Source organism: Nicrophorus vespilloides, unplaced genomic scaffold (assembly GCF_001412225.1).
Source record: "Nicrophorus vespilloides isolate i.1.1-1 unplaced genomic scaffold, Nicve_v1.0, whole genome shotgun sequence".
In the NCBI taxonomy this organism is placed as follows: Eukaryota; Metazoa; Arthropoda; class Insecta; order Coleoptera; family Silphidae; genus Nicrophorus; species Nicrophorus vespilloides.
The window spans coordinates 2,974-29,543 of NW_017096084.1; the positions used below are offsets into that span (position 1 = coordinate 2,974).

At 36.3% G+C, this 26,570-nt stretch overlaps 1 protein-coding gene across 6 annotated transcripts; it reads left to right on the plus strand.

The window, feature by feature from the left end:
* The first annotated feature begins 1,263 nt into the window (after positions 1 to 1,263).
* On the plus strand, positions 1,264 to 25,825 carry LOC108569455. 6 transcript variants are annotated; one of them, XM_017931007.1, is made up of 15 exons: positions 1,264 to 1,830; positions 13,616 to 13,708; positions 16,181 to 16,298; positions 16,539 to 16,725; positions 16,784 to 17,028; positions 17,165 to 17,420; positions 22,447 to 22,578; positions 22,646 to 23,496; positions 23,558 to 23,701; positions 23,758 to 24,097; positions 24,161 to 24,553; positions 24,609 to 24,822; positions 24,887 to 25,003; positions 25,072 to 25,359; positions 25,426 to 25,823. In XM_017931007.1, exons 1-15 carry the CDS (start codon positions 1,476 to 1,478, stop codon positions 25,578 to 25,580), a joined length of 3,888 nt encoding a protein of 1,295 aa, XP_017786496.1. In that variant the 5' UTR covers positions 1,264 to 1,475; the 3' UTR covers positions 25,581 to 25,823. The 6 variants fall into 6 exon arrangements, with proteins under 6 accessions (XP_017786496.1, XP_017786497.1, XP_017786500.1 ...); XM_017931008.1 differs by having other exon boundaries at positions 25,102 to 25,359; XM_017931011.1 differs by having other exon boundaries at positions 25,072 to 25,355; positions 25,426 to 25,543.
* The last annotated feature ends 745 nt before the right edge of the window (positions 25,826 to 26,570 follow it).

Here is a 26,570-nt window from a genome sequence, read left to right on the forward strand (position 1 = left end):
TCAATGATGTAACAACAATAACATCAATCACACTAGTATCATTATCATCTACTTTATGTTAAATTCATTGATATTCTTATATTATATTATAATAAGATTGATGACAAAAAAATGATTCAAATTCATTATTCAATTAATAATGATAATGATAGTTTTGACTTTAAATGGATTTATAGTATAATAATAATATAGAGTTTTCAATAGGATAATTACAAATAATGGTTTATATTTTTTGTTGTTATTCAATTAGTAATGGCAATAATAGTTTTTGCCTGTAAAAGGATTAATGGTATAACTGTAATAATAATATATTGATTATTGAGTAGGATGATTGCAAACTATGGTTTAATGAGGTGTGTATAGTAAAGTATTGAGCTCCATATATAATTGAATTAGATGAAAGTTTAAGAAGCGAACAATTCCCTGGTTTTCGTGTTGGCTCTTAAAGTGCATGCCTTCAGCTGATTGATTGGCCTGTCCATACGTGTAAATTAAGTTAAGGTATTTGCGGATTTCTATTTTAATATGAGCAGAAGGAAGGGTTAAGGCGGCACAAGAAACAAACGAACATCTGAAGAGATAAATAGATGAAGAGAGAGAGAGTAAACAATAAGGAGAAGAGAAGCAAAACAGATGAACATGAATTTCTACTATAAATCGCGCGAGATGTGGAACAAAAGTTGTGTAGTCTTGTTTTCGAAATGCGAGGGGCCTCCGCCCTTCGCGCGGTGAAATTGATTATTAATTGAACGATAATTAGCGATTAATTTTGATTGATGCTTTGACAATGCGGACACGCGCAAACAGCCAACTCTTTGATTCGGTGTAATTGAAAAGGCGGTCGTGTCTGTCTCTATCTCTCGCTTGGACTTTCGTTTAATTGCTGGCTGGATCGATGAGTTTTCAAAACCGCCAAATAACCTACATTAAAATTGATGTATACGCCGAAAAATTAAGAGCACAATTGAAAGTAAGCTCTGACGATGATGTTCGGAGATGAATGAAAGTGCGCGTGGAAGAGGGCAACAACAGCATACACACACACACACGTATGATGTGTCTGTTTGCGGTCATTAAGATCTGGATCAAGTCATGCCGGTATGATTAATAACTTGACTCGGATTAGCGCAAAAAAAAATTACGAAGCGAAACTTGATGATATCGTGAGCAAATATACCCTTTGGCTTTGAAACTTTGGAAGTCGATTTTCTTGTACGTTTGAATTGGTTTTTTTATTGTTGTTTTTATTATTGTTGCAGGATGAGAGTGGAGACAGCGCTTGCTCTCCGAAGGGATGGCCGTTGTGTCTGGGGGAGACTGGTATAATAGTTCATCTAGGTCCATTGTGTCCGACCCAGATCCGCCACAGGGACTGCTACCTCCGTCTGAAGACGACGTCGGAAGAAGGTGGAGTGGAGCTTGTCCTGGTGAGCAAACGTCTTGAGGATATTGAAAGCAGGGTTCTGGCCACCGCTATGTGCACGTCCACTTTGTCAACGTCCATCGATCTGGACGACTCCCGGATGGACGTCGAGGATCTTCCGGAATTGCTGCAAAACCTTCTGGTCTCCATTGAGCACGCCGTGGACAGAGTGCCTTTGGATGACCTCACCTTCCCGTGTCCCCAGTGCCTCAGGTACTCTCCAATGGATGATGCCGAGTGCTCAGTCTGCTCATGCCATTGTCCCTGCAGTCCCAAACCCCACGGAGATCTCGTCCATCTTCAGCAACCATCCACGGTTCAACACACTAGTCCCATGTTCGAGTTCGCCGGATCCATTCCCCACATCGACAGCGACGAAGACGACGACAAAGACTCTCTCAACTCAGGTAAGACAATCTTAATACTCTATCATTATTTTGATTTTCCTTCTTGAAAGTCAACACATTTTGATTACAAAATGATTACATTTATCTCAATTCCTATAAACTTTATTATGGATTGAATTTGCGTAATAATTGTAGTCTGCATCAATGTAATGATAACTATTACATAATTGTTGTCTTTTGTTGAATAGATTTTTTATGTTTCTATTCTGTATGCAATCAATATTGATTATTGATAAATATTATTAACATCTAACTTCATTGTGGATTAGATTCTTGCAATAACCTGGATTAACTATTATTCTTGTATGTTTGAAGAAAACAGAAAAACAAATAAAAATGTGAGTGTTTGTTGAAGAGATTTTGAATGTAAACTACTTAGAAATAAGTGCTCCGTTTATTTACTGTTGTGTGCGTTCAAAGATTAGATTACATTGTGATGTTATGGGAGTAGCAACGAGGAAGAGTTCTTTAATTGGGTTAAAATTATATTCGTGGTAATCTAGAAATTTGTAGTACCCATTAGTATTCTTCGAGTAATCATCGCTCAAGATAAATTCGTAGAGTATTGGAAATGCAGTTGGGAAAATGTACATTTTTTTTTTTTTTTGGAGAAAATAACGATTCCAATGGTCGGTGATTTGCTTGCGTTCGGATGAGAGGAGATTAGAAATCCATTAATTTGGCCGGCGGCGTATTCCGCGGTGAAGAGCCCTCATTACCAGAAGATTGGCAAAAGAGTGTATATAGACATGCAAATATAATGGACACTCTTTTCAATTCGTTTCTTTTTTTTGTGTTCTCTCTGAATTATCGTGACATTTCAGCGCGGATAAATAATAATAATTGATGCAATCTCTTGGGTTGATCAAAAATCGCCTCATATGGGCTTCTCGTTCTCCGGATTTCTCGGATTTCCTGGTTTGTGGAAGACAACCTCCGGGGCCGAAGACCGGGAAAAGGAAATGAACGAACGAACGAGCGCACTCCGTGACACCCTTCAGCGGTCCTTTTCACTCTCCTTCTTCTGCACTCCATCTCGTATCCATCGAGAGCATAGATCGAGGTGAAAGTCACACTCTCGGTGGATGATCCGAAAAACGGACTTTATTACCGGATTCATGGAATTCCATAATCTTTATTGCTCGCCTCAATCATAACCCTTTTTTTTGTATCCTTCCCTTAAGGCTACTCAATGCACATCTTAATTCCATACAATATCTTCAAAGCAAGAGACTTTCTTTCATGAATGCATTCCAACAACCTTTTTTTTTTCAGATTAACACGAGTAGTAATAGCTTTTCAGATTTTGTCATTGTGAACAGCTTATACAATTCTAATTAATTTTACTTTTATTATATTTAATGAAATTAAAATAAGCTTATTTAAATACTTAATAGTCATACTTTTTATTTATAATCCAACAGTTTCATTCATTGTGAAAACGTTTATTTCTTGAAATAATTTTAAAACCATCTTCACAGAAAAACACGTCTAACGGTTCCTAATTTCTTTCTTGAAATTGACCATGTTCCAGACCGTTGTATAGTTTACAGTTCACTTTAATTGAAAGTAAAGTTATTCTTGATGGATTTATTACAACTTAAAGACATTAAACACCGTAATTTACAGCCGATATTAAGAGAATTGTCTTAAGCAATCTTCAAATCAAATTATTTCTATGGTGTATTATAAAAAAAAATATCTTAAATTGTTTTGTAACTTTGTTATTTAACAATTCTTACTAACATATTGCACATTTGATAATTTCAATTATTTCTATTTTGTTATTGTAGTTTTGGTATTGAATTTAACAAAAACTGTTCCAATTAACAGTATTTATTCAAAAGTTCTAAACACTAAATATTTGTGTAAATTGAAAGTTGTTAATGTAAGCATTTTGTCGAAGTATTGGTTTTCTTGAAGTACAAAGATTATTGAATTATTATCCAATTGAAATAGTCTTTTTTTATTGCTTCGATCAAAGAAGCACCGGAGATACACAGGTGTACATGACATGTCTGTTATTTGCGAAGGGAAATAAAGAAGCTGTTTCAATTAAGCGGAATGTTGGAGGTGAAAGCATCGAAGCTGTTTGCGCACAGCTAATCGTCGTTCAAAATGATCTATCGGCAATTCGGAATTGTCGATTGAAAATTTTCAGAAATAAACGCGTCTGGATGGAGCGGTAGCCGCAGGACCGGAATTTACACGTTTATTTATCATTTCGCTCACACAAACACACACACGTTGCATGTGAGTGAATAAATGAGGGAAAAGAGAAGAGAAGCCTCGAGGCGGGAATAATCGATTCGCACAACACTTTGATCGAGATTCGCGTTTTGCTGTTGATTAAGAAGAGTCCTTGTTTTTCTTTTTGTTTTTTTGTTTTGGTGCAGAGGACGAAAGCAGGTGATGAAGAAGTGGCTGAGAGAAGGTGCATGCATGTGCGACCGACCACGTGCGTAGGACACGAATGCGCGAGAGCGTTGGCGTTCTGGGCCGCATATTATCTGTTCGGCTGTTATATAATTTATTGCGTTTAGAGTTATGTATTTGGGACGCGGAGCGAAACACCTCGGCGATTGCATTCCTTTATATGTAATTTGATTAAAAGAGTATTGGGTCCGAATGGGAAACGATCGCTGCCTAATAAATAAAAAAAATAAAATAAATGTAAATAACTTATTGGGTGTCTTTGAACGAGGAGAATGCGATTTGTATGCTTGCTGGCTGCCGTTGATCTCTGGGTTGGAACTGATCTCCCGGTATAAATCATTAGGTTGAAGTGGCGGTACAAAGCGATGGAATTCGTGTTGTTCACCTGTTAAAATCAGGTCTCGTGGCGATCGCTAGAACGGGGAACGGCGTGTCGTTGTTGTCTGGATCCGATCCAAATGCTATTCTAATTTCGGGCCACGCGAAATATGATGTATGAAAAAGATGAAAATATTTCACAAATTCATCACAATTGACCTCTTTCTCACATCATTTATCCAATATTTCCTATAAACATATACATAATTAATTGAACCATTCATGAAAATCAATACTTAAATTTAAACTAAATACAATAGAAATTTACAAAATTTTACAGTGTTTTTTATAAAATTTATTAATTTAATTAGATTTTTTTTATGAATTTCACATATTTGAAATAATCAATGAAGTAAATGGAATATATTTATAGAATAATATATTTTTCTTATAAATTTCTTGAAAAGACAATCTAGTTTTTTTTTAATACAGCTAAATTGAACTGAAGATTTAATATTGTAATTAAAAATATATGAAGTCAAGTAAAGCAAAAAATGTTCATTATTCAATTTAAATCAATTTCAAATTAACACATATTCACTTTATTTAAGCTAAATAATTCTTATGTCAATATGAAGAACTAAAATAGTTAAATTTTTCAATTATATATTTTTAACAAACAAACAAATTCTAATTAATATTTTCAATTAAGTATAATAAACATGTTTATGATATAATTATTTTGAGAAATCATTAAATAACTCCTAAAACTATGTAAACAATTTAAAACTCATTAAATTTCATTGTAATCTCTTGAGTTTTAATTATTTAGTTTTGTTATTGATTATCTAGGAAATCTTTCTGATAATATAATTTTCTCATAATTTAGTGTTTATATCAAATAATTTAGATTATTCTTTAAACTTGAAAACACTTTAAAATCCTTACTGAATTTTCTTTGTTTAATTTGATTTGAATTTTTTGTAACTAATTTCTGTGCAATTTTTTTAAAATAATTTTGCCCAAGTTACAAATTATGAAATGATTTGTTTTTAAGTAATTTGTTGAAAATTTCGTATAAATTTATACTTATACAAACTTAATGTATGATTTTTGTTTATGAATTGTTAAATTAAAACGTTTTATTGAATTTTTTGTCACTAATTTCTATGCAATTTTTTTAAAATAATTTTGCCCAAGTTTCTAATTATGAAATGATTTGTTTTTAAGTAATTTGTTGAAAATTTCGTACAAATTTATACTTGTACAAAGTTAATGTATGATTTTTGTTTATGAATTGTTAAATTAAAACGTTTTATTGAATTTTTTGTCACTAATTTCTGTGCAATTTTTTTAAAATAATTTTGCCCAAGTTTCAAGTTATGAAATGATTTGTTTTTAAGTAATCTGTTGAAAATTTTGTATAAATTTATACTTGTACAAAGTTAATGAATCATTTTTGTTTATGAATTGTTAAATTAAAACGTTAATTAAATGTGCATTGTCTAATTGTTTAGAAAGTTGACCTTAAGGTCTATATTTGAAATGTGTTACGTGTGTAATAATAAGCAATTACTGCTTAAATTAAGTATTTAAAAGGTTGACGCGTAAATATAACATGCAAATTAATTGTTGATTCGTACAAAAGCTGATGAGTGAAAATTGTATTTTCTCTGCTTTTTTTTTTATTGGGAATTTCAATTAATTGAAGTAGTTGTAATAATCGCGTGCGAATGATAATGGGAGATTGAGTAATTCCGGTGTGTGGGCTCATATAGTGCGCGGCGTACTGTATGGGCACAAATCAGAAAGAAACAAAGAAGAAAAAAAGGTGGAGTGCGCAATGAATCGAAGAAAACGAAACGGTCGAGTGAATAAACAACAAGAGGAGCGCAGAAAACGGCAGGCAAAAGCGAAGAAGTCGATGGTTTCACCTGCGCGCTCGCTCTCCCCGACACCACCGACACCGACACATGTTGTCGATATATTTACATTAATAACTGAAAGCCATTTTATCCGGGCGCAGGTCTTATGCAAATTAACAAATAGATGTCACTTTATAAGCAGCAAGTGTTTATCTAAAGCCCATTCGGTATGTGGGAAGGAAGCAGAGGCCGCCTCAACAATTTACTGCCACACGGCTAAATTATGTTTACTCATTATTTGTCCACATCTATATATATATTGATACTAATAATATTCAAACAGAAGATCGAACCTCCTCATCCTTCTGCATTCCAATTACGCAACGACTAGAAGACGTCAGTGGGTGAGAGCATTTGGTAACACATCATTTCGAGTATCCGAAGAACAGTTAGAAGAAGAATCAATCTTTATATGCAACGATTCAATAATATAAACACTTTCGAGGAGGATACTTGAAAATTGGATCGAATTAAGTCTTTAGACTTGAGTATTGGATTACCACCATGAGATCCGTCGGTCTAATCCACTTTGCCTCGCTGACAAATGGTACTCCTTCATAATACGTAATTGATGGGGCTTTAATGGGATTTATGATTGCGAATCGCTACGACATCCAATCGCACCGCGATCTCAGCTTTGCACAATTCATCACACTTTATCTTTATCAACGCTTCAAAACTTCAAACGCTAAGTACACATAATCCGCAGTTTACATATACAAACATTCGTTTAAAAGAAAAGATAAAACATAAAGAAAGAACAATTATGTTTTTTAAACAAATTTAACTTGAAAAACTCTTCAAACTTTATTACTAAACATATTTTCTATAGTTTACATATACAGATATTAATTTAAAGAAATGAAAAAACATAAAGAATATTTAAGAAATTTATAAAGAACGAAAAAATATGTTTATATTAATTTAAAGAAATTAAAAAACGTATGTTTTTTAATGAAAATAAGAATTAAACTTGATTTTTTTATTTAAAGATCAAGATTATAATGAATGAAGAATTGTTACGTTTGCTATAAAGAAAAAGTAATAGTGAAACAAAAAAAGAAATTTGGGTCAAGTTTAATTATTTCACGTGTTTCAAATTAGAACAATTATTTTTTTTTTTAAATATAATTCGAAATTTTGAATGAGTTTATAAACTATTAATTAATGATTTGCGATTCTCTTGTTATTTACAAATTGATTTATTGAAATGAGACAAAAAAAAAGTGAAATTTATGTATTGAAAAATTATGTTTTATGAAGAAAATACATGTGAAATTTGTATTAGAAAATTTAGGAATTACGGTTTTTTTGAAGAGAAGTGAAATTTAGATTGGTGAAAATGTTGAAGAGAAGTGAAGTTCTGATTAGAAGATTTATGAAAATAAGAGAAGTGAAGTTGTGATATGGAGGAATAAGGTTTATGAAAATAAGTGAAAATTAGATTGGGAAAAAAAATTGAAGAGTTGTGAAGTTTTGTAGGAGGTAAGTGTGAAGTTCAATTTATTTATGTAGGTTTTAGCAAAGTTGTAAATAGTATTTGAAAATTACTGTTATTATTCTATTTGTATTTTATTCATTTGTTTTATTAATTTTTTGATTAATATTGAAAATTGCAAACAAAAATTAGTTAAATTTTGATTAAATTGAAGATTTTATTGGTAAAGAAACAAGGATTACTGTTATTATTCTATTTGTATTTTATTCATCTGTTTTATTAATTTTTTATTGATTAATATTGGAAATTGAAAACAAAAATTAGTTAAATTTTGAGTAAATTGAAGATTTTATTGGTAAAGAAACAAGGATTGTTGAAATTTAGTTGTTTCATTGTTGAGGAAAGTAATGTTAAAAGTAATAAATCATAAAACTTGGAATAATATTAAATCTCTTATTTTTGTTATTACTTTTCATACAAAGTGTAGAATCTTCTTGTAAAGTAAAGTATGCAAGGAGGTCATAAATTAGTTTATTGGTTTCCGCATTTTATTTACGACTTCCTACGAAGAAAACTTCAGAGCATTCAAATGAGCCTTTTTCAGTTCTCCGAATAACATTTTCTTGAACCTGTTGCTAGAAGATTAGGGATGGTTTTTGGCGCCATCCGATTCACAGCTCGGTGAGAAAGAATGAAAGAAGACGGAATGCGTTAGGAAATTTGCATGCGGAACGAATCGGAAATTATTCAAATAGTTTATATAATGTGCATTGACTACGAGAACAGCTATATGGGCCTTGAATACGAATGACCACAATTGTACCACGAAGATTGAATCGTTTGCGCCGAAGAAAGAGAAAAAAAGAAATTCTTCAGGTGAAAATTTCGATGTAATTGGATGGTCTCAACAATAGTTTAAAGGATGAAAATAGAAGAGTTTTTTTTGGGAAATATTTAATTTGGTTTGCGATTACATCTAGAAATTTGCATGCCCCGATTTTTGCGCGAGGAATGTTCACTGTGGGTACAGAGCTTGATGGAAAGTAAAAGGAAGAAATCTGCGAAATGCATGCAGAGTAGTAATTTCATTTACAATCGCGTCTGGTAGCATGAATAACGTTGCGGTCTTTGCAAAATGCTTTATTTGTATATTTTTGTTTCGTATTTTGTTGTTTCTATATTTCTCTCTTTCCTTTTTCGCCTCTTTTATTTTCTTTTCAGCTCGTTTCCTTCCTTCGTTTTTTTTTTCTTCTTCTTTTCTTTCGAACCTCGGTGAATGTGTGTGCAAGTATACAAAACCGCAGCTTTTATAACCCGAGTCCCACCGTATTTGGGCATCCACCGTAATGGAATATTGCGAATAGCTCTTCGCCACCGCCGCAGTTGTTGTTCTTGGGTCTTAAAATCCATGCGAACATGGTTCTATCTCGGATTCCATAGAGCTGTATGCACCTTCCTAATAACTAACACTTAGGCCTTCGATTCTTGCAAAATGTTTCAATCAATTTTATATGGGGTTGAAGAGAGAAAACCCAATTAATACCGGAATTCTTCCGGTCTGCGCGCTGAATCCCCCTCGATCCATCCAATTAAGTCTGAACGCACGGCGAAGGCCGCCCATTAAATAAATTACACACTCCGTAATCCGCGTGAATTCGTTTCATTTAGAAAATGATATTAAATTAATTTGCATGCGATGATTGAGCTCCGATCGCGAAACGCCTTCCAGTTTCAATCACTCTCTTTCTTTTCCTTTATTTCCCTTCTTCTTTATCCACCAGATGCTTAGCGAATTCATGATTACATTTGAAAAGTTACAAAGAACACACCTTTTCCATGTTGCAGTTTTCTATTAGCAACAATTTTATATTTTTATTTAAAAAAAAAAATGATTTGAAAATTTACTAATAAAAATTACTTATTTACTTTATCTATTGACAATTCAATAAAATATTTTAAGTTCCATTTGAGAAAGTATATTTTTTTATTGAAAAATTTGATTTTATTATCAGAATTTTCAAAATCTACACATTTGGTGTAAACATTTGAGAAATTCTATTTTTTCTAAAGTAAATTCTATATTACTTTTAGCTTAATCAATAAAATATGTATATATAATAAAAAAAAAAGAAACAATAAATTGCCACTATAAATTTTAGTGTAAAATAAAAGTCTTGTACGAGAAAAAAATAATAATAATAACCTGAGTTTAGTTATTTAGGCCATAGCCATTACAGCCATTAGCCCATAGACATTTTTTTGTTGTGTTGTTGTTGAAGTCCATCAATTTGAATGTTGAAATAAACCTAGTTAGAGTTGGAGAAGGAATAGCGAATAGAAGAAAAACCGCTCGCCTGGGAAATCGCGTAATTGCTGAAACCCCGATCCCAATTAATTAGGCTCGTTTTCTTCGAATCCCCAGCAGATTTATGATTATTTTAGCCGATGCATCGTTCAATTCCATCTTCGTTTTTTTTTTCTCTCTCTTATACTTCTTCGCATAGATCTGGTCGTACGAACCTCCTATTTCTAATTGGCATTAAAAGTTGCGGTGCGGTGTCCCAGTTCGGGCCCGTTTTGGAATTGATGGACGAGCGATGAGCGCGCATGGAGATATCGTTGGAGAAAAAAAAACAAGAGGAGAGAGATAACAAGGAAAAGAAAAGTAAAACAAAAGAAGAGTAGTTAAAAAAAAAGAGGAATGCCAGCAACGAGGAGGAATAAAAAGAGTTATGCGACCTTTCGGTTGTGTTCGCTTGTTAACTTATTACTGCACAATTCGATTCCTTGTTTAGTTGAAGCGGGTCAACAATTGTCCCGCTTTTCTTCGTGGTGCATCAATTTATCGACCAGACTTAATTTAATTTATTGAACATTGATTTCTTCATTTCTTGAAAATTAAAAAAAAAATCAACATTTTCCAATATATAATTGTATAATTCCCAATTAATCTAATCCAGTATTCGATAACTTCTTGAGCTATTGCAATCCACCTTCGAACGCAGGGAATCTGAAAGTAGGAAATCTAATTTCGATTTGCTTCTCTGCTTTTTTTTGCTTCTTTTCTTCTCTTCTAATCGTACACACACGCTCATACGTCGATCCAATTTTACGAATCTTACTTTCTATAATCACATAGCCACACACACGTATGTTAGTACATATACGAGCAGACGCGGTTTATTAGGACTTTTTTAATGTTTCACTAAATCTTTTAGATCTACTCCAGATTTTCGGAGTCCGGGCGTTTCCGTTTCAATTAAAACTACACGAAAACAGAACATTCTTATTTTAAGACATTATTATACACGAGTTTCGATTCGTTTTCATTGACTAAACTTCTTCTCTCATTATTAAAAAAAAATATTTACAATTTTTACACTAAAAAATAATTAGAAAGAAAATCTTATTTTAAATTCAAAACTTTCATGAAAGTCAAAGAAAAAGTTTTTATAGAATCTATATTATCTTAATCTTTGAAAATGTATTTGAAAAGTTCAATATTGAGAAATTGAAAATCATGTTTTCTTTGATAATTAGAGTGAAATCATTAGTAAAACAATATTTTAATATAGTAAATTGAAACATTTCTTTATGAATTTGAAAAATAATGTTGAAATTTGTCATAACTATTTATTTTCTAAATGGATTTAATCAATCATTGATTAAATTCAGTGTATTATGCAGATGTTGATAAACGAAATCCAGAATGCGGTTTGTAATATGCAAAACGTTCTTTGATGCTCTCCGCGGCAGATGCGTCTCCGTAATAGATGCTGCCGCTGCGATAAGCGTGCAGAAGAAAGTAAATTTCTAAACGGAATTTAAATTGGCGTTTTGTCGTCGATCGCAACAACAACAAAAAAAAAAAAATAAACACGAAGCCTCCCTGATTGAGAGATCTCCTCTTTTGCGGCAACGCGACGATCGTCCGGTCAAGCCGGCAGATTGTCGCGTGTTTTCCCCACCTGTCGATTATTTTTATTCCTTTAGTTCTCAACATCTTCGCGCGCGCGAAAAATAATGAAGCCATAAATCTTCATCGAACGTTCATATAATTACAACTGGTCACTTATAATGTGTGTAGGTGAGAGAGAGAGTGAGATGTGGTGAAGTGATTGGGATCTAGGATTTTCAGGATTTCTTTGCGTAATTGCACATCCTTGCGCGCGCGCGACAAGAAAATTGGTCTCGAGCCTCGAGCCTAATCCGCGAAATGCCAGCCAATCGTTTAAACGATTCTCATGTAATTGGCGGCTTCTGGTCGTGCATTTTCATTCTTCTATTTTATTCTATACATATATACTTTCCTGTATATTTTCTTTTATTTCTTATTATTCCCGTTGCGATCGCATCTGGAAATGTAGAGAAAAAATTGGATTATTGGTGGTGGAAATTACAGTTTCAGTCATTAATTAAGCTTAGTTTACTTGTCGATCGTGCACCATTGAGAATCGAAAAGGTTACAACAGGTTTTATTTATTTTTTTTTTTCACTCAATTTTCCACATAGTTTCGCGCAAAAATGTCAAGGAATCTCTTTCTGCATATTTCCAATTATCAAGGAAAAACTGAAAAAAAAATACACCTTTCCCATACTTTAAACAAGAATTTTAACATCTTGGTTATTCAATTTATACAATTTCATTATTTTCTAATGGAAAATTGAAAATTTATTATATCTAAATTTAATAAATAAGTTTTCATAAGATTAAAATAATTACATTTTCTTCAAATTTCTTCCAGAATCTTGAAATTAATTTGAAGTTCTTTTAGACTTTTCTTCTAATTTAACAGATCTGCTTATTCGATTGAATTGGATTCTCTAATTAATTCTGCACTGAATAATTAAGTTTCGAAGTGATGTGAACTACAATCTGGTTCTGGTTCGGATTCCCTCGCGATGGATATAATTAGCGGCTTCTGTTTTTCTCGCCTCTCTTTCCACCTTATGTATACAATTTTTTTTTTAATGCCGTTTCATTTTATTTTCCTGTTTTTTTTTTTTTGTAAATAAATCACGATATTCAGGAAACAGAGAACGGCGTTTTATTGTCGACAATTACTGGTTTCCATTTCGGGCCTAGTAGACATGCCGAGGTCAATGGATTCGAGCCGCCTCGTGAGCTTCTCTTCCCTTCCACTTCTTCGTCTCTTCCATTTATCAGACAGGAGCGAATCCGTGGATGAAACACATCGACGGACATAGGTGGAACGAGCAGAAGGAACTGAATTCCCGGAGCGCCTTATTAATAACATAATTACGAGTATAAATTGTACCAAAAGGACTTTCAAACGTTCGCTATTTACAATATTCAGAATATGGACAAATCTAATCTTTCCTGCAAATTCCGATTATTCATTTTGCGGAGAATTTATAAGGAAGAGAACATAATCTTCTAACTGAGAAATTAATTATTTTGTTGAATTCCGCGATAAAATAACGAAAAATATACTTCTGCGAAGAATGAAGCGTTTTAGAAACAGAAAAGCTGCTTCTGGGTGGGTTTAATGAATGAGGGACAAGTTCGTGAAGCTGTAAAGCCACAATGTAAGTCTTCTCTACCTGAGATGATGATGATTGAAACAGTAGTAGTAGTGGTAGTAGCATAAGTGATTTGGTCTGGTTCATTTCGTTTATTGATTTTTTTCTCTGTTCTTGTTTACAGGGGCCGCGTCTAGAAAATCCCAAGAGCTGTTCAGGCCCACGAGGATCACGGATCTGCCCGAGAAGCTGCTCATGTCTGGGATCAATTTGCCAGGTAATAAAATGCCATTAGGAATACTTTCTCTGCTCGTGTTCGCTTCATTACTCACTCGCCGCCGCCGCTGAGGAGGAGGAAGAAGAATAACTACTGCAGGCCGCAGAGCAAACAAGAAACAAAGCGAACCAAAAGCTAAAAGAAAAGCAAAACGACCGAAAAAAAGAGAAGAAGGATCGATTGTTGTTCGGGGCCCCGACGGCGCTGCCTTTCGTGGGACTTTCCTGAGCAGCGCGGCGGAGAAATGAATTTTTGCGCAATTCTGCGATTACGTAAAAGTATGGAATTATCAAATTTAGAAATGGAAGAAAGAAACATCGAGGCTCGGCTGGGAGAACGAGCGGCGAGGAGGAATGCCGCCGTCGCCGCTGCAGCCGCATGCATAGATCACTCCGAGCAGATTGTGGAGAGTTCTTTCGTTGGGAGCATTGAGCAATGGTCGGATCTATCTCTTCTGGTGGGCGGTTTATCATCGCCTTCGATCTTCCCCCTTTGTTTTTGCAATTGATTAAGATTTTTTGTTGTTGTTGTTAATAATAACCGGGAGGAGGCGGCGGTGGCTTGAACATCGACGGCGGCTACAGTTGATGAGGTGGAGGAGAGGTGGAGGAGAGGCTTCAGCTCAGCTCAGCTCACGACCCCGACTCCCAGGGCGTGACACACGAAACACATACACAATTCGCAAGCACACAATTGATTTTGCAATGCTTTCCTCCTCCTCTTTCTCTTCTCCCTTCACCTCCAGCGGCATCGGTGGACATACGCCAAAGAGACACGGGGGATTATGCAACGATCGAGGATTATGCGACTTATCATTTCGTGTATTGTGCATGTGCGACCATTGTGTGACCCACAATCCGCAAATTAATCTCGCCGCATCAGAACTTCCTTCTGTTTCGCAAACGATCAGACGCAATTATTGTTTATGCATTTGCATCGTCTCTCCTGCACAATTCTATCACGATTCAGCCACAGCTTCATACTTCCTATTTCGTATCAACCACTTTATACTAAGCTCATAATTTATTGATAAACAGGATAATTACATAACTTCAGACACATTTACACTTAATATCCAAGAAAAAACATCAAATTTAATAAAATATTTTTAGAAAAAAACATTGCAACAACTATTGTTGAAATAGTTTGTGAAAATTGTTTATGGAATTTATTAAATCATAATTAATAGCTAGTTTTAGTTGGATTATAAATGTTGTTATTGTAAATGTGTATCGTTTATAAATAATAATATCTTATTAATGCAGTAATTAGAATGTATGCATTCACTTTGTGATATTAATATTACAATAGAAATGAGATTTAAGTAATAAATTGTTCTTGTTAGATATCAATATTTCTGATGAAATAAATGAGCGAGTTGAAGATAAGTAGGAAATAAGAGAATGGTTAAGTGTTTTTAATTATGCTATTATGGTGTGCTTTGTGTGAACATGAATAGAATGGAAGATGATGTGCGGCGAAGACTTCAGATACTTCATGGATAAAAGGTCCATCCGATTGTTGTATTTCGAGGGGCCAAGATAGGCGATGTAATTGATGAGTTATCGATTGACCCAGTGCTGAAGAGGTCTTCGGTGTTGTTGGCCGCGCGCGGTATGCGGAAACGGACGGGCCCCCCTTCGGTGTCAAAGATCACTTGCACCCATAACCAACTGACCGGATGGATATGCTGCGATGAACGCACCTTACTTTGCAAGATAATGATGTTGATGATGATTACAAGATCAGAAGAAGTGATGTCGCCCGGTTATTGTTGTTGCTGCTGCTGCTGTTGTTGTTATTGTTAGGAGGAAGGAAAGCGTTGCGTAAGACACGTGTGATATTTACATTTTCGATTCCTTTCGAGAGAATAATAGTGTGTCGGAGCGGTTGCGGCCGCAGTTCCTTATGCAATAAATCGCACGCTGATTTACGGTTGGAAAGTGATAAGAGACAGAGGAATTCGCGTGTCCGAGAGCGCTAATGATTCGAGCAAGTGCCGAAAAACAGGTGTCTGTCCCCGTCTCTCCGTTTTCATCGTTTATTTTATTAGAATTCGTTCAAGGCGTGTGGGAGCACCAGGAGTCCGAAGATAAATCTATGGTAATCAGGGCTCTCTTGGAGTCAGGTCACAGGGCCGTGAGAATCGGAGCCAAAGCGCCGCTTTCCACTCAGACACCCCACCACCACCACCATCATCTCTTTCTCTATCTAACTCTTCCGTCTTCATTGCCCAAGAACCACGGGCCATCATCATCATCAGCATCGACTCCACGTGCCGCGGAAAACACGTGGGACGGATATTAGCTTTAGCCGCGTGCCTTCCAAAACCGGAACGTGCTCAATATAATACGAATTCGCATTATTCACACGTACAATAAAAAATACAAACCGACGATCGCAGATTCCTCGGATGAAACGATATGACGCAATATGAATCGATTTTTATAGCTGTGTTTGTATATTTTGCAGGAACCGTGGACACCGAAGGTAGACCGATAATCCTCTGCTACGCCGAATGCATAGCCCGAGCCGGCCTCAACAAATTCGAAATAGCCAAGCTGTTCCTCTACTACGCCTCCATACCAAGGTAGGTCATCGTCATCTGCATTTAACACCTTCCTAATTGCAAACTCGAGTTACAATATTTGCGCGGAACTGTAACTTTGCTTTCAGTGAAAAGTAATCTTCAAACACCGTAAAGAGCTTTTACCATCATCATCATCATTTTTATTTACTTTTTTTATAACGTTTCTCTTCTTGACTTTGTCTATTTTTAAATATTTAAAGGCTTTGCATATAAATTATACCTAAATGTGCTATGTTTTAGTGCGGATTACTCCGAAAAAGGGTTCACCATTTTACTGCTGGCCGAGAACGACGAGCAGAACGTGATTCTGGAAACCTTGGATAAAGCAGTGTGTTTGCTGCAGAATCACATCAGGCTGTCGCGAATCATCGTGTGGCGGCCGGGCGTATCCAAGAAGACGCTCAAGGGCCTCAACAGTCGTACTCAGGTACGAAACGGTTTTACCTTTATTTCGCTGTAACTAAAATTTGCGTTTTTTGGTGAAGGCCAACTTGGTGAGCGACGAGGAATCCCTGCAGAAGTTCATCAGCAAGAGGCAAACCCCTGCAAGCTGCGGAGGCTCCTCCACCCAGCACGATCAGCTGGAATGGGTCGAGTTCTTCCGACAACTAGAGCCGTTCCTCGTGATGTGCCGTACAGCCGGTAGGGCTCTGCTCTCCGCCCTGTCACAGCTCAGACACGAAGAAATCCCTTACCAAATAACAAGGAGATTTCTCAATCACCAGTGCAGGTATACAGTCCTTTCCCTTTTTTTTTTTTTATTGCTCCTAGTTTTTATGGCTGTTTTTGTACCAAAATTAAAATGCGGAAATAATGAGGAGATCGTTATGCGCACACCGTACTAAAATGCATGCCGTTTTTCGCAGACAAATCGCTCAGGCAGTTCAGTTGGAGGTACTGAAAGGTGTCAGACAGGAGGGTCCAGGGACTTTGGCCAGTTTAGAGGAACGAGCGCAGTGGTTGTCAGGTAGTGGTGACGTGCGAAGAGGCGTTGAATCCGCCAGGAAATCGTTTGCTACTATGGAGAAGGTGGCCACGCGACTGGAGCACCTCGCGTGCGAGCGGAAGGAACGTCTGAAGGAGTTGAGCAGACTGAGATCGCTTCAGGATGAAGCCGAAGAGGTGAGTCTTTCTTTCTTAGTTTTATTTTTATAGAAAACGCGCGAAGTGGTTGGTGTATACATGCATAATCGTCGGAAGATTCGATAAGTGTGTTTGCTTAAGACGTCAGTGGACGTTGTGTGGATTTCGGTTTGCGGCTACAATTAGTGGAGTCTGAGGTCAGAGCGAGCGCACTTTCGGCGCGCAAAGTCCAACATTCCTCGCTCCGTGCCAAATTGATAACAAAAACACCGAGAGACCCAAGAACGAGATGTTGTTTGTAAGTTGATCCTGTTTAGAAACTTCTGTTCGCATTGTTTCAAATACAACTCGCCGCCTACTTCTTAATCTACCAAAGCTGCATACGTTGTTTAATAACAATACCGATATAGTATTTGTGCCAAGTTCAGTTATACATCCATGGGACTATTATATTCTCTATATTTACACGTAAGCAACTGTGAGTATCGCAATTCTAAATTTTCACCTAATAACATCCATAAATTTACAAAATACACTAATTATATAATATTTGTAAACAATGTATATTTATATCCATCATCGAATTGATTTACAATTAGAATGATTAAGTAAATAATGGTAATATAATATTGCATGAAATTACAGTGAAAAGTACGAATAACAACATTGTATAAAAATACATCTATTGCATTGGTTGATTAACATCTCATGATGTTTTCGTGTTTGCCTCTGACTCAAAACAGCTCTAATCGTTTTTTTTCCATCTTTCTTTCTTTACATTTGGGTCTGTAATTGAGTGAATTATCAACTTTCATCGTCCGCCGAAAGTGAATAGGATAATCCTAATAGCACGCACGCAGATCCATTTAAAAAATCGTTTCCTAAAAGGATTTTATTCCGTGCGTCGATCTTACTTTCAACCGGGAATGCGATAAAAATTGAAACCCAGAGCAATGATCGAGCAACACATTTCTTCTTCTGTTCTTCCTCGTTTTTGGTTGCAGGCGATGCAACTACGGCGCTATCGGTCATCTGCTTTGAAAACAAAAAGAAAGAAAGAAATAAATAAAAATAAATGCGCGGCGTGATTAATCGTCGTCAGGATTGCGTTCATGGGAATCACTAACAAAAAAAAAAAGTAAGGACCCCGCAATTATAACCCATTTAGATAATGACAACGATGCGGATTTATTTATTGTCTTTTACGTAAGAAGCACGGGGAAAAGGTCATCCAGATAGTGGAGGAGAAGTGGACGTTGCCGGTGCGTTCGTGTAGATCTCCTCCTCGAGGATGAGGATCATCATCATCATCATCATGATGATGATGATGATCGTTTGAGATGATTACGATGATGAGTGGAAAACATGTCTGTAGTGTATTAGCGCGCCAGTAAGCGGAGGTAATTAATAAGTGATCAATAATGTGTGTAATTAGAAGGAGGAAGGCTGCAATTAAGCTGCGCAAACAAAATATTATTGAAGCTCACTTCTCTTCACAAGAAATACACATGTAGGTTGCGCAATCGTATTATTTCAATTTCGTTTATTTCATACCAAAATGATCTCTTCTTAACTCGACGATTGTCCATCGGAGGACGTCTTAGGAAAATATAATTTGCGCTCGTGAAAGTTCATCTGAATCCCCGGACGACGACGAAATCACTCGCTAATTTCGTTAATTATAGAGCCAAGCTATTGGGAACGGCTTCAACGATCCTGATTAGCTGACGAAATAAAAGAAAATCTTTAATCCATTCTAATTCCTCGGATCTAATCTCAGTTTTAATTTCCATTCCGATTCTAATTACACTTTTTAGAAATTAATTGTAAACAATTCTTTTGAAGTCAATATTGAGAGAGAGAAAAAAATAAATTTTCAAGTACTTTTAAAACAATTACAAATAGTTTTCATTTCAATTCTAATCAAGTTTTAGTTTTGACAAAATATTTTCATAAACAATAACTTGAAGAAAACATGTTTATGGAATATTGATGAAAAATCAGTATTTTTCAAATAATAAATTTTAATCTATTCCAACACAAAAATAGTGTTTTTGAAACATATCTTTAACAAAAACAAAACTATTTTAATTGTATCATATTATAATGTAATAGAAAGTAAAGCAAACAAGACGAAAAGTGGACTAATTAAAATTTAATTACATTTAACAATTTGGTAATTATGTTTTTCTCTAGGAATAGTTTAGAGTTATAAACTATGATAAATCACAATATTTGATTCTTTGTAAGTTATTTGGAATAATTATAAATATGTTTTTTTTTTTCATTTTCAATAAGAACTTTGCGCGTTTTTATTTTTATATTTATAAGATATCGGCAATAATTTACCTAAACCAAAATATTTTGTACGAATCTAGAATAAAATGTATTTATTTTTGGTGATAGATTTTGATATGTAGAATAAAATGTGTTTCTAATTACAAAATAATTATGTTTATGGGATATTCTCTAATAGCTTAAAGTTAATAAGTTTTTAGATGAATGTGTAAGAAATAATGTATGTTGTATCAAATTGATATGATTTTGAAGATTGAGTGGTTTAGTTGGAAATGGTAGGCATTTGCTTAGGTCCTAGAGAAAGTCGGTGCTATCACATTTACATCTTCCATCGTTTTGCATGTGTTGGGCTCGCCCCGATCCAAGCTAAAATTTCCTACTTAGATAAGTAGGTAGCTTGAGCTTCAGTTGTTGGATGAAGGAAGGAAAGAAAGGCAAAGATATACACAAACAGAAACATTAAAAAAAAAGGGAGCTATTTCGCCGATTAACGAGGCGATCTGTGTGGGTCCGTGTGTTACGTATATACGAGGACGCGAAAAGAGGGGACGGAAAGAAATGCAAGAATGTTATTTAATTTGGGTTCGTTAAGAAATCGCCGGGTTAAATAATGCAATCGATATATGTGTATGTGTATGCATTATCGATCGATTGCTTTGCTGTTGCAGTCTAATCGGAATCAATTAATCTTGTTTGTATCGACTTTCAGTTCGGTATCTGTTGGAGCCAAAAGCGATGAAGGTTTCTCATATGCACCTTGCGAATGTTATTTCGCTCGGTGTAACAGTAATTAAAATCGAAGAGCGATCGTGTGTCGGCCATTACACGGATAAGTTCAGAAACACATACATACACACTACAGACTCAAACAATTTAACATGCACACGCGCTCACACCGGATCCACACGGGAATATACATACATACAAGAACTTGCATACATGCAGACTTTGCAATCAGCATTAAAACACACTCGCTAAGTTGATTGATAACCGATCGCTAATTCGTCATTAGTATGCACGGTGAAAACGGGCCGAACCCAAATACCCATTGGGTGGTCCTCCGTTCAAAAGCAAACTTGAACACATACAACATCCTGCTGCTGTTGCTGCTACTACCACCACCTCATCGGACAGCTATCGCAGTTCCCAATTAATTTTCCTTTCTTCGACTAATTGTTCTACTAGCAGGACTTCCTCCTCCTACAACACGTCTTTTTCTTCATCCTTTTACACCTCCTCTCCTCCCCGATCGGCTTCGACGCATTTCATCCCAATCACCTGAGTCGACGCGAATCTGCTTACTATCACCTCGTACACCTCGTTTTTCTCTCCATTGTAATTAAGCCTGGCACTTCCTCCAGCAACAAATGTTAGTTAGTATCTCACACCTTCATCGTCTACTTCCTGCAATCTTCTCTCGCGTGCAATCCACTTTTACATCAACCGTAACATATTCCACCTCCCATTATTTGAACTCCAGTCGAACCACATACAATCCACTGATTTAATCATGCAATCATTCAGAATTAATAGTTATTTAAAGTGATCAACAACTATAATTGTTTATATCAATCTACACAAATTTATTAATAAGTTTCAAATTGTTCAATATTTATATTTTAACCAATTCAATGATCATTAAAGATATAATCTACAAAAGTTATTCAAAGTGATCAAAAGGTGGTAAATTTTAATATAAATCTTCGCTTTTCGAACTTTAGCTACAATTAGGATGAATGTTTTAAGAGACTTTAATGTTACGATTTTCGTGTAGGAGGAAGTTATTTACCTGGGTATGATGAAATCAGTATTAGATTAGATCGAAATTCCGCAATCACTAGATTTATTTAATGAATGGGCGAGTTGCAACTAACTAAGAAAAGAAAGAAAAAAGCTTTTAATGATATGGATATTGGCAATAAACGGTCGTGTCGTTTACTACGGATTTCGTAAATATTAATTTACGAAGTGAATGAAAGTGGTAATCAATTTTTTGCATGTAATTGAATAATAAGTTCACGTACTAAATTAAATCCAATTTGATCTTTAAGACGAGAAATGTGATCTGGAATGATTTCATTAATGCAGGCAGCTTCATTTGAGGATGCTTGAATGGTGAGATTGAATCGTTTAGATTGTATCGAATTCCGCAATCGCGAGATTTACTGAATGAATGGAAATATGTGTGTCTGTGTTTGCAATAAGAGTGTTGGGAAAAACAAGAAAAGAAGGCAGGCGCATTTAATGATATGGATATTGGCAATAAGCCGCGTTTAAAACGTGTCGTTTTACTACGGATTTCGCAAAATGTACATTTGGAAGTGAATGAAGGAGGCGACTCCAATTCACCTGAACTACTGAACGGCGGCAACTGAATGGAATCGGCACCCACGCGCTTATTTAACAGATCGTTTTTGTTAGCAGTAATTTTTTTTCTTCTTTTTTACCATCATGCTTCACGTTCGTTCGCCTAGAATTACAAAACGTAACGGCAAAAGGAATTATGCATAATTCACGTGCAACGGCGAAAGGAGACCCAGCGCTCCAATTAGCCAGATCTTAAGTTTGCAGCAGTTGTGGTAGTCGTCAAAGTCGTCATCGTCGTCATCGGGATTTGGATTAAGAAATTTTCAGCGCCGCCGCCGTTCACTTCGACGGGGCCGAAGTCATTTCGGTGGCTCGACCAACGCTGCCTTTGCTTTAATTAATTGATTGACTTGACTAAAAGTTTTTCTGTTTTATTTGTTTGCTGTTGCTGTCGGTTCAGCTGTTGAACTGGCTCAGGAAAGAGGGCGAGGAAACCATCAAGAATCAGTTCATTTTACTGCGAACCGCGGAGAACGTCGCCGCCATCAAGGAGCTCGAGAAGAATTTTGAAAATTTTCAGTTCGATGCAATGGTGAGTTTGCGAAAGTTACGATTGCGAAGATGTGCAAATAAACATCGATTGGTTATTTATTTTGCAGAGACAAATCGACAAGACGACGGATCTGATCGAAGAGTCCAACGGCATCAAGGACATCAAAGGAAAGAATCTGAAGGAGCAGACGAACAATTTGAAGATCGAAGTGAAAGCTTTCGGTGAGAGATTGGAAGAGTTGCGGGAACGTCTCGAGGACGGTTCCAGGTGTTTCCAGCTTCTGGAGTCGTGCCAGGACATCCTGGAGGACGATAACAAAGAGCGCGAGGATTTTAAGAGGTTGGCCATCAAATCCGGCAACGAGAAGTTGATCCAGATATGCGAATCCTCGAAGAGTCCTATCGACGATGGGATCAATCCCTCGCATTCTCCGCCACCTCCGGAGGGCGCGACCACGAAACCCGCCTGCCAGATTCGGAGGAGATCCGTCAGTTCTTACGCATTCATCTATAAGTGCAACCATCATGCGGCCGGCGTCTCGTGCAACTGCTGCGAATCCGACACCGAGAACACCGTATCTTATAAACTGAAGAAGAAGTACATGCAGTCGCTGCAAGGATGCGGATGCTCAAAAGAGTCGCTCGAGCGGAAGAGCAGCGTGGTAACACTAGATGGGATCAAGGAAGTGCGTGAAAGTGTGGAGAATCTGCTGGAGAACATTGACACTGCAAGAGATCGGTGCGGAAGATGCGACAGCGGCGTGTCGACGGCAGAGAACTCCGTTGGGGATGACAGTGGGTACAAGAAGAAGCTGGAACGATCCTGCTCTTGCGCCTACTACCGAGAAAGCTGTCCGCTGTGTAGCACCAACAGCTCTAGCACGGGATCCAACCAGGATCACACGGATAACCAGCAGGATAGCATCATCGAGGAAGGTAGCGATGGATTCGTCAAAAGGTTAGCAATCAATTGAATGAATAAATTCATCAACTGAATTAATTTTAATTTACTTTAACAGCAGTAGCAGTGAAGACATAGATTTCACCGAAGAACGCAGAAAGGTGTTACCCATCACCTCGAACAGTCACCTCTACTACCACTCGTCCATACTAGATTTACCCAGCGACAGCTTCGACATCAACACGGATCCGAAAACGCAAAAGTAATATTATTTAATTTAAATTATAATCACGAGTACTCATTATAACCGTATTTTAGAACTTTGCTGTATATAATGCGAGAGATGATCCAAACCGAACGCGATTACGTGAAATCTTTGGATTACGTGATCGAAAACTATATTCCGGAGCTGCTGCGCGAAGACATACCGCAGGCCCTCCGTGGTCAGCGTAACGTGGTCTTCGGCAACGTCGAGAAAATCTACGAATTCCACAGTCAACACTTCTTGCGCGAACTAGAGCAATGCGAGAACCACCCTCTACAAGTCGGACAGATCTTCACGAAGTACTATAAGAGGTTTTACTTGTACGCTCTGTACAACAAGAACAAACCCAAGTCCGATTCGTTGATGTCGGAATACGGAACTTCTTTCTTTAAAGTATGTCTAATTTCCACAATTATGTTTTTTACAAATTAATTTATCTTGTCTTTGTTTGTGCAGAGTAAACAATTACAGCTAGGCGATAAAATGGACTTAGCCAGTTACTTGTTGAAGCCGGTGCAGAGGATGGGTAAATACGCTTTGCTCTTGCAGCAGTCGATGAAGGCTTGTCCTGAACTGCAGCCTGGTGCGACCGAAAGAGCGCAGAACGAACAGGACGAGCTGAAGATGGCCGAGCAGATGGTCAGGTTTCAGCTGCGACACGGTAACGATCTGCTCGCCATGGATTCCATCCGAGAGTGCGATGTTAATCTGAAGGAGCAAGGACAGCTTCTCAGGCAGAACGAGTTTCTCGTGTGGGAAGGACGCAACGGGAGGAAATCGTTGCGACAGGTTTTCCTGTTCGAAGAGTTGATACTGTTCAGCAAGGCCAGAAGGTTCCCCGATAGAAAGGTACAATTCATAAAACATAATTAAATATATTTACATTCTATGCGACAATTTACAGAATCTGGATTTGTACATTTACAAGAACAGTATAAAAATGACTGATATTGGATTGACTGCAAAGATCGGCGAGAGTCCGACGAAATTCGAGATTTGGTTTAGGAAGAGGAAGCCCAACGACACGTTCACTTTACAAACGATGTCCGAAGACGTGAAGAAGGCTTGGACCGAGGAGCTTTCTCAACTTTTATGGAAACAGGCTTTCAGGAACAGAGGTAATTTGTTATTGATTATATAAAAGAAGTGTTGGGCTAGTTTTATTATCTTGTGATTTCGTAGAAGTTAGAATGCAAGAGATGTCCTCGATGGGTATAGGAAACAAGCCGTGCTTGGACATTAGGCCCAGCAAAGACCAAATTAGCGATAGATCAATAAGCTTTGACCAATTGTCCAGAAGTAAGTAGAACGCTTTCCATTTTTTGTTTGCTGCGTTACGCTTCGATATTATCACGTTGCTATTTTAGCTGCACCGAGATTTAGAAGCTCAATTGTAGGGCCCTCCGCGACGGACTCGTGCAGAGGTAGCACCAGGAGGCCGCATTCAGTTATCTCCATGTCGAGCGTGTCCAGCGGCAGCACGAGTTCTGCGGCATCCGGACATACGGCGACCACATCTACAGCTTTGATGGGAGGAGGCGGTGTCAATACCGGAGGAGGTGTTGCAGGAGCATGTGGAACAGCGTACGAGACGAACTGCGACAGCCCCAAAAACTACCACAGATCTGGCACTTTAAACAGTCAATGCTCTGTTGGTACGACCATAAATCTACCGTCTTCGACGCAAGCAATCATTAACACGTCTTCTCATTCCTTTGTAGAAAGCGGAATCATCTCCGACGTATCTTTAAGCCACGACGAGTGTTCGGACGGACATTTACCAGCATGGACGACGTCGCAGAAATCCAGTCCGCCTCCATCGAATCAAAGTGAATCGAATCAATACGTGCCAGACGATATACCTGTTAACATTTAGTTTTACGAGAGAACAAACCAGACATCATCATTGATCCAACCACCCTCCCAGTAATCCCCTTTAAGCATGCTTAAAACATCTCTCTTACTCTTTTTTTCCAACATTTCTATATATTATATATAAAGAAAAAGAAAAGAAAAGCGACGACGATATTGTAAATAGCCAATACAGTTTGTTTTCTTCCGTTATACTTAGTTCATTCTTTAATTTACTTTTTAATTAATTAATCAATTAATAATAACGTTCGTAAATCAACAAACAAACAAAAAATGCAACAAAAAAAAAACATAATTTATTTTCAATTATTTCCATTATTTAAACAAAATCAAAAATTTATATTTATAAAACGATATTTTGAAGAATCAAAATCGACATTGTTTGTAAATCTCTTTATCTAATCTAATTGTATATTGTTTTAATGTTTAATTGCCTTTCTTATTTAAGATTCTCCCCATTTTTTAATTTTTCTTCTCTTGTATATTAAGTCCCATCCCCCAACCCTTTATTTTTTATAATTATTATTATTAATAATTTTATTATCATTGTTTTATTTTTCTTTTATTATTATTATTATTATTTTTGTTTTGTTAACAATATCAGGGAATTTTGTTTTTTGCATGATTTTTCCTCTAATATCTTTTATTTCTATAAATATTTCTCTCCACTCGTGGAGGAAAGAAGGCTCGGAATTCAATAATTACTTTAATCAGTTCGAAGGAACCGGAGCGTAAATATATTATATAAAAGAGATAAATAAATAAATAATCTATTATATTGTAATAGGCATAATTACATTTGTAACAGATTCTAAGGAGTATGTATGATTTTTTTATATAGTCAAATATAAATATGTATAAAAAAAATTAACAGTTGTTTCTTTTTACCACTTCCAATTACGAAACTAATTGAATGATAAAAGATTGTTTAAAATCATTTAAAAATTGACATAAAATTAAATATTTGTTAGGAATTTAGAAACAAAACATTTCA

What these genes read in the sequence shown, in the direction of transcription:
- LOC108569455 (XM_017931007.1), top strand. Translation starts at nt 1,476, where the DNA reads ATGTGCACGTCCACTTTGTCAACGTCCATCGATCTGGACGACTCCCGG. An exon ending in ATTTTCAGTTCGATGCAATG is followed by an intron (nt 22,579 to 22,645) that starts GTGAGTTTGCGA and finishes TTTATTTTGCAG; the next exon opens with AGACAAATCGACAAGACGAC. An exon ending in CTTTGACCAATTGTCCAGAA is followed by an intron (nt 25,004 to 25,071) that starts GTAAGTAGAACG and finishes TTGCTATTTTAG; the next exon opens with CTGCACCGAGATTTAGAAGC.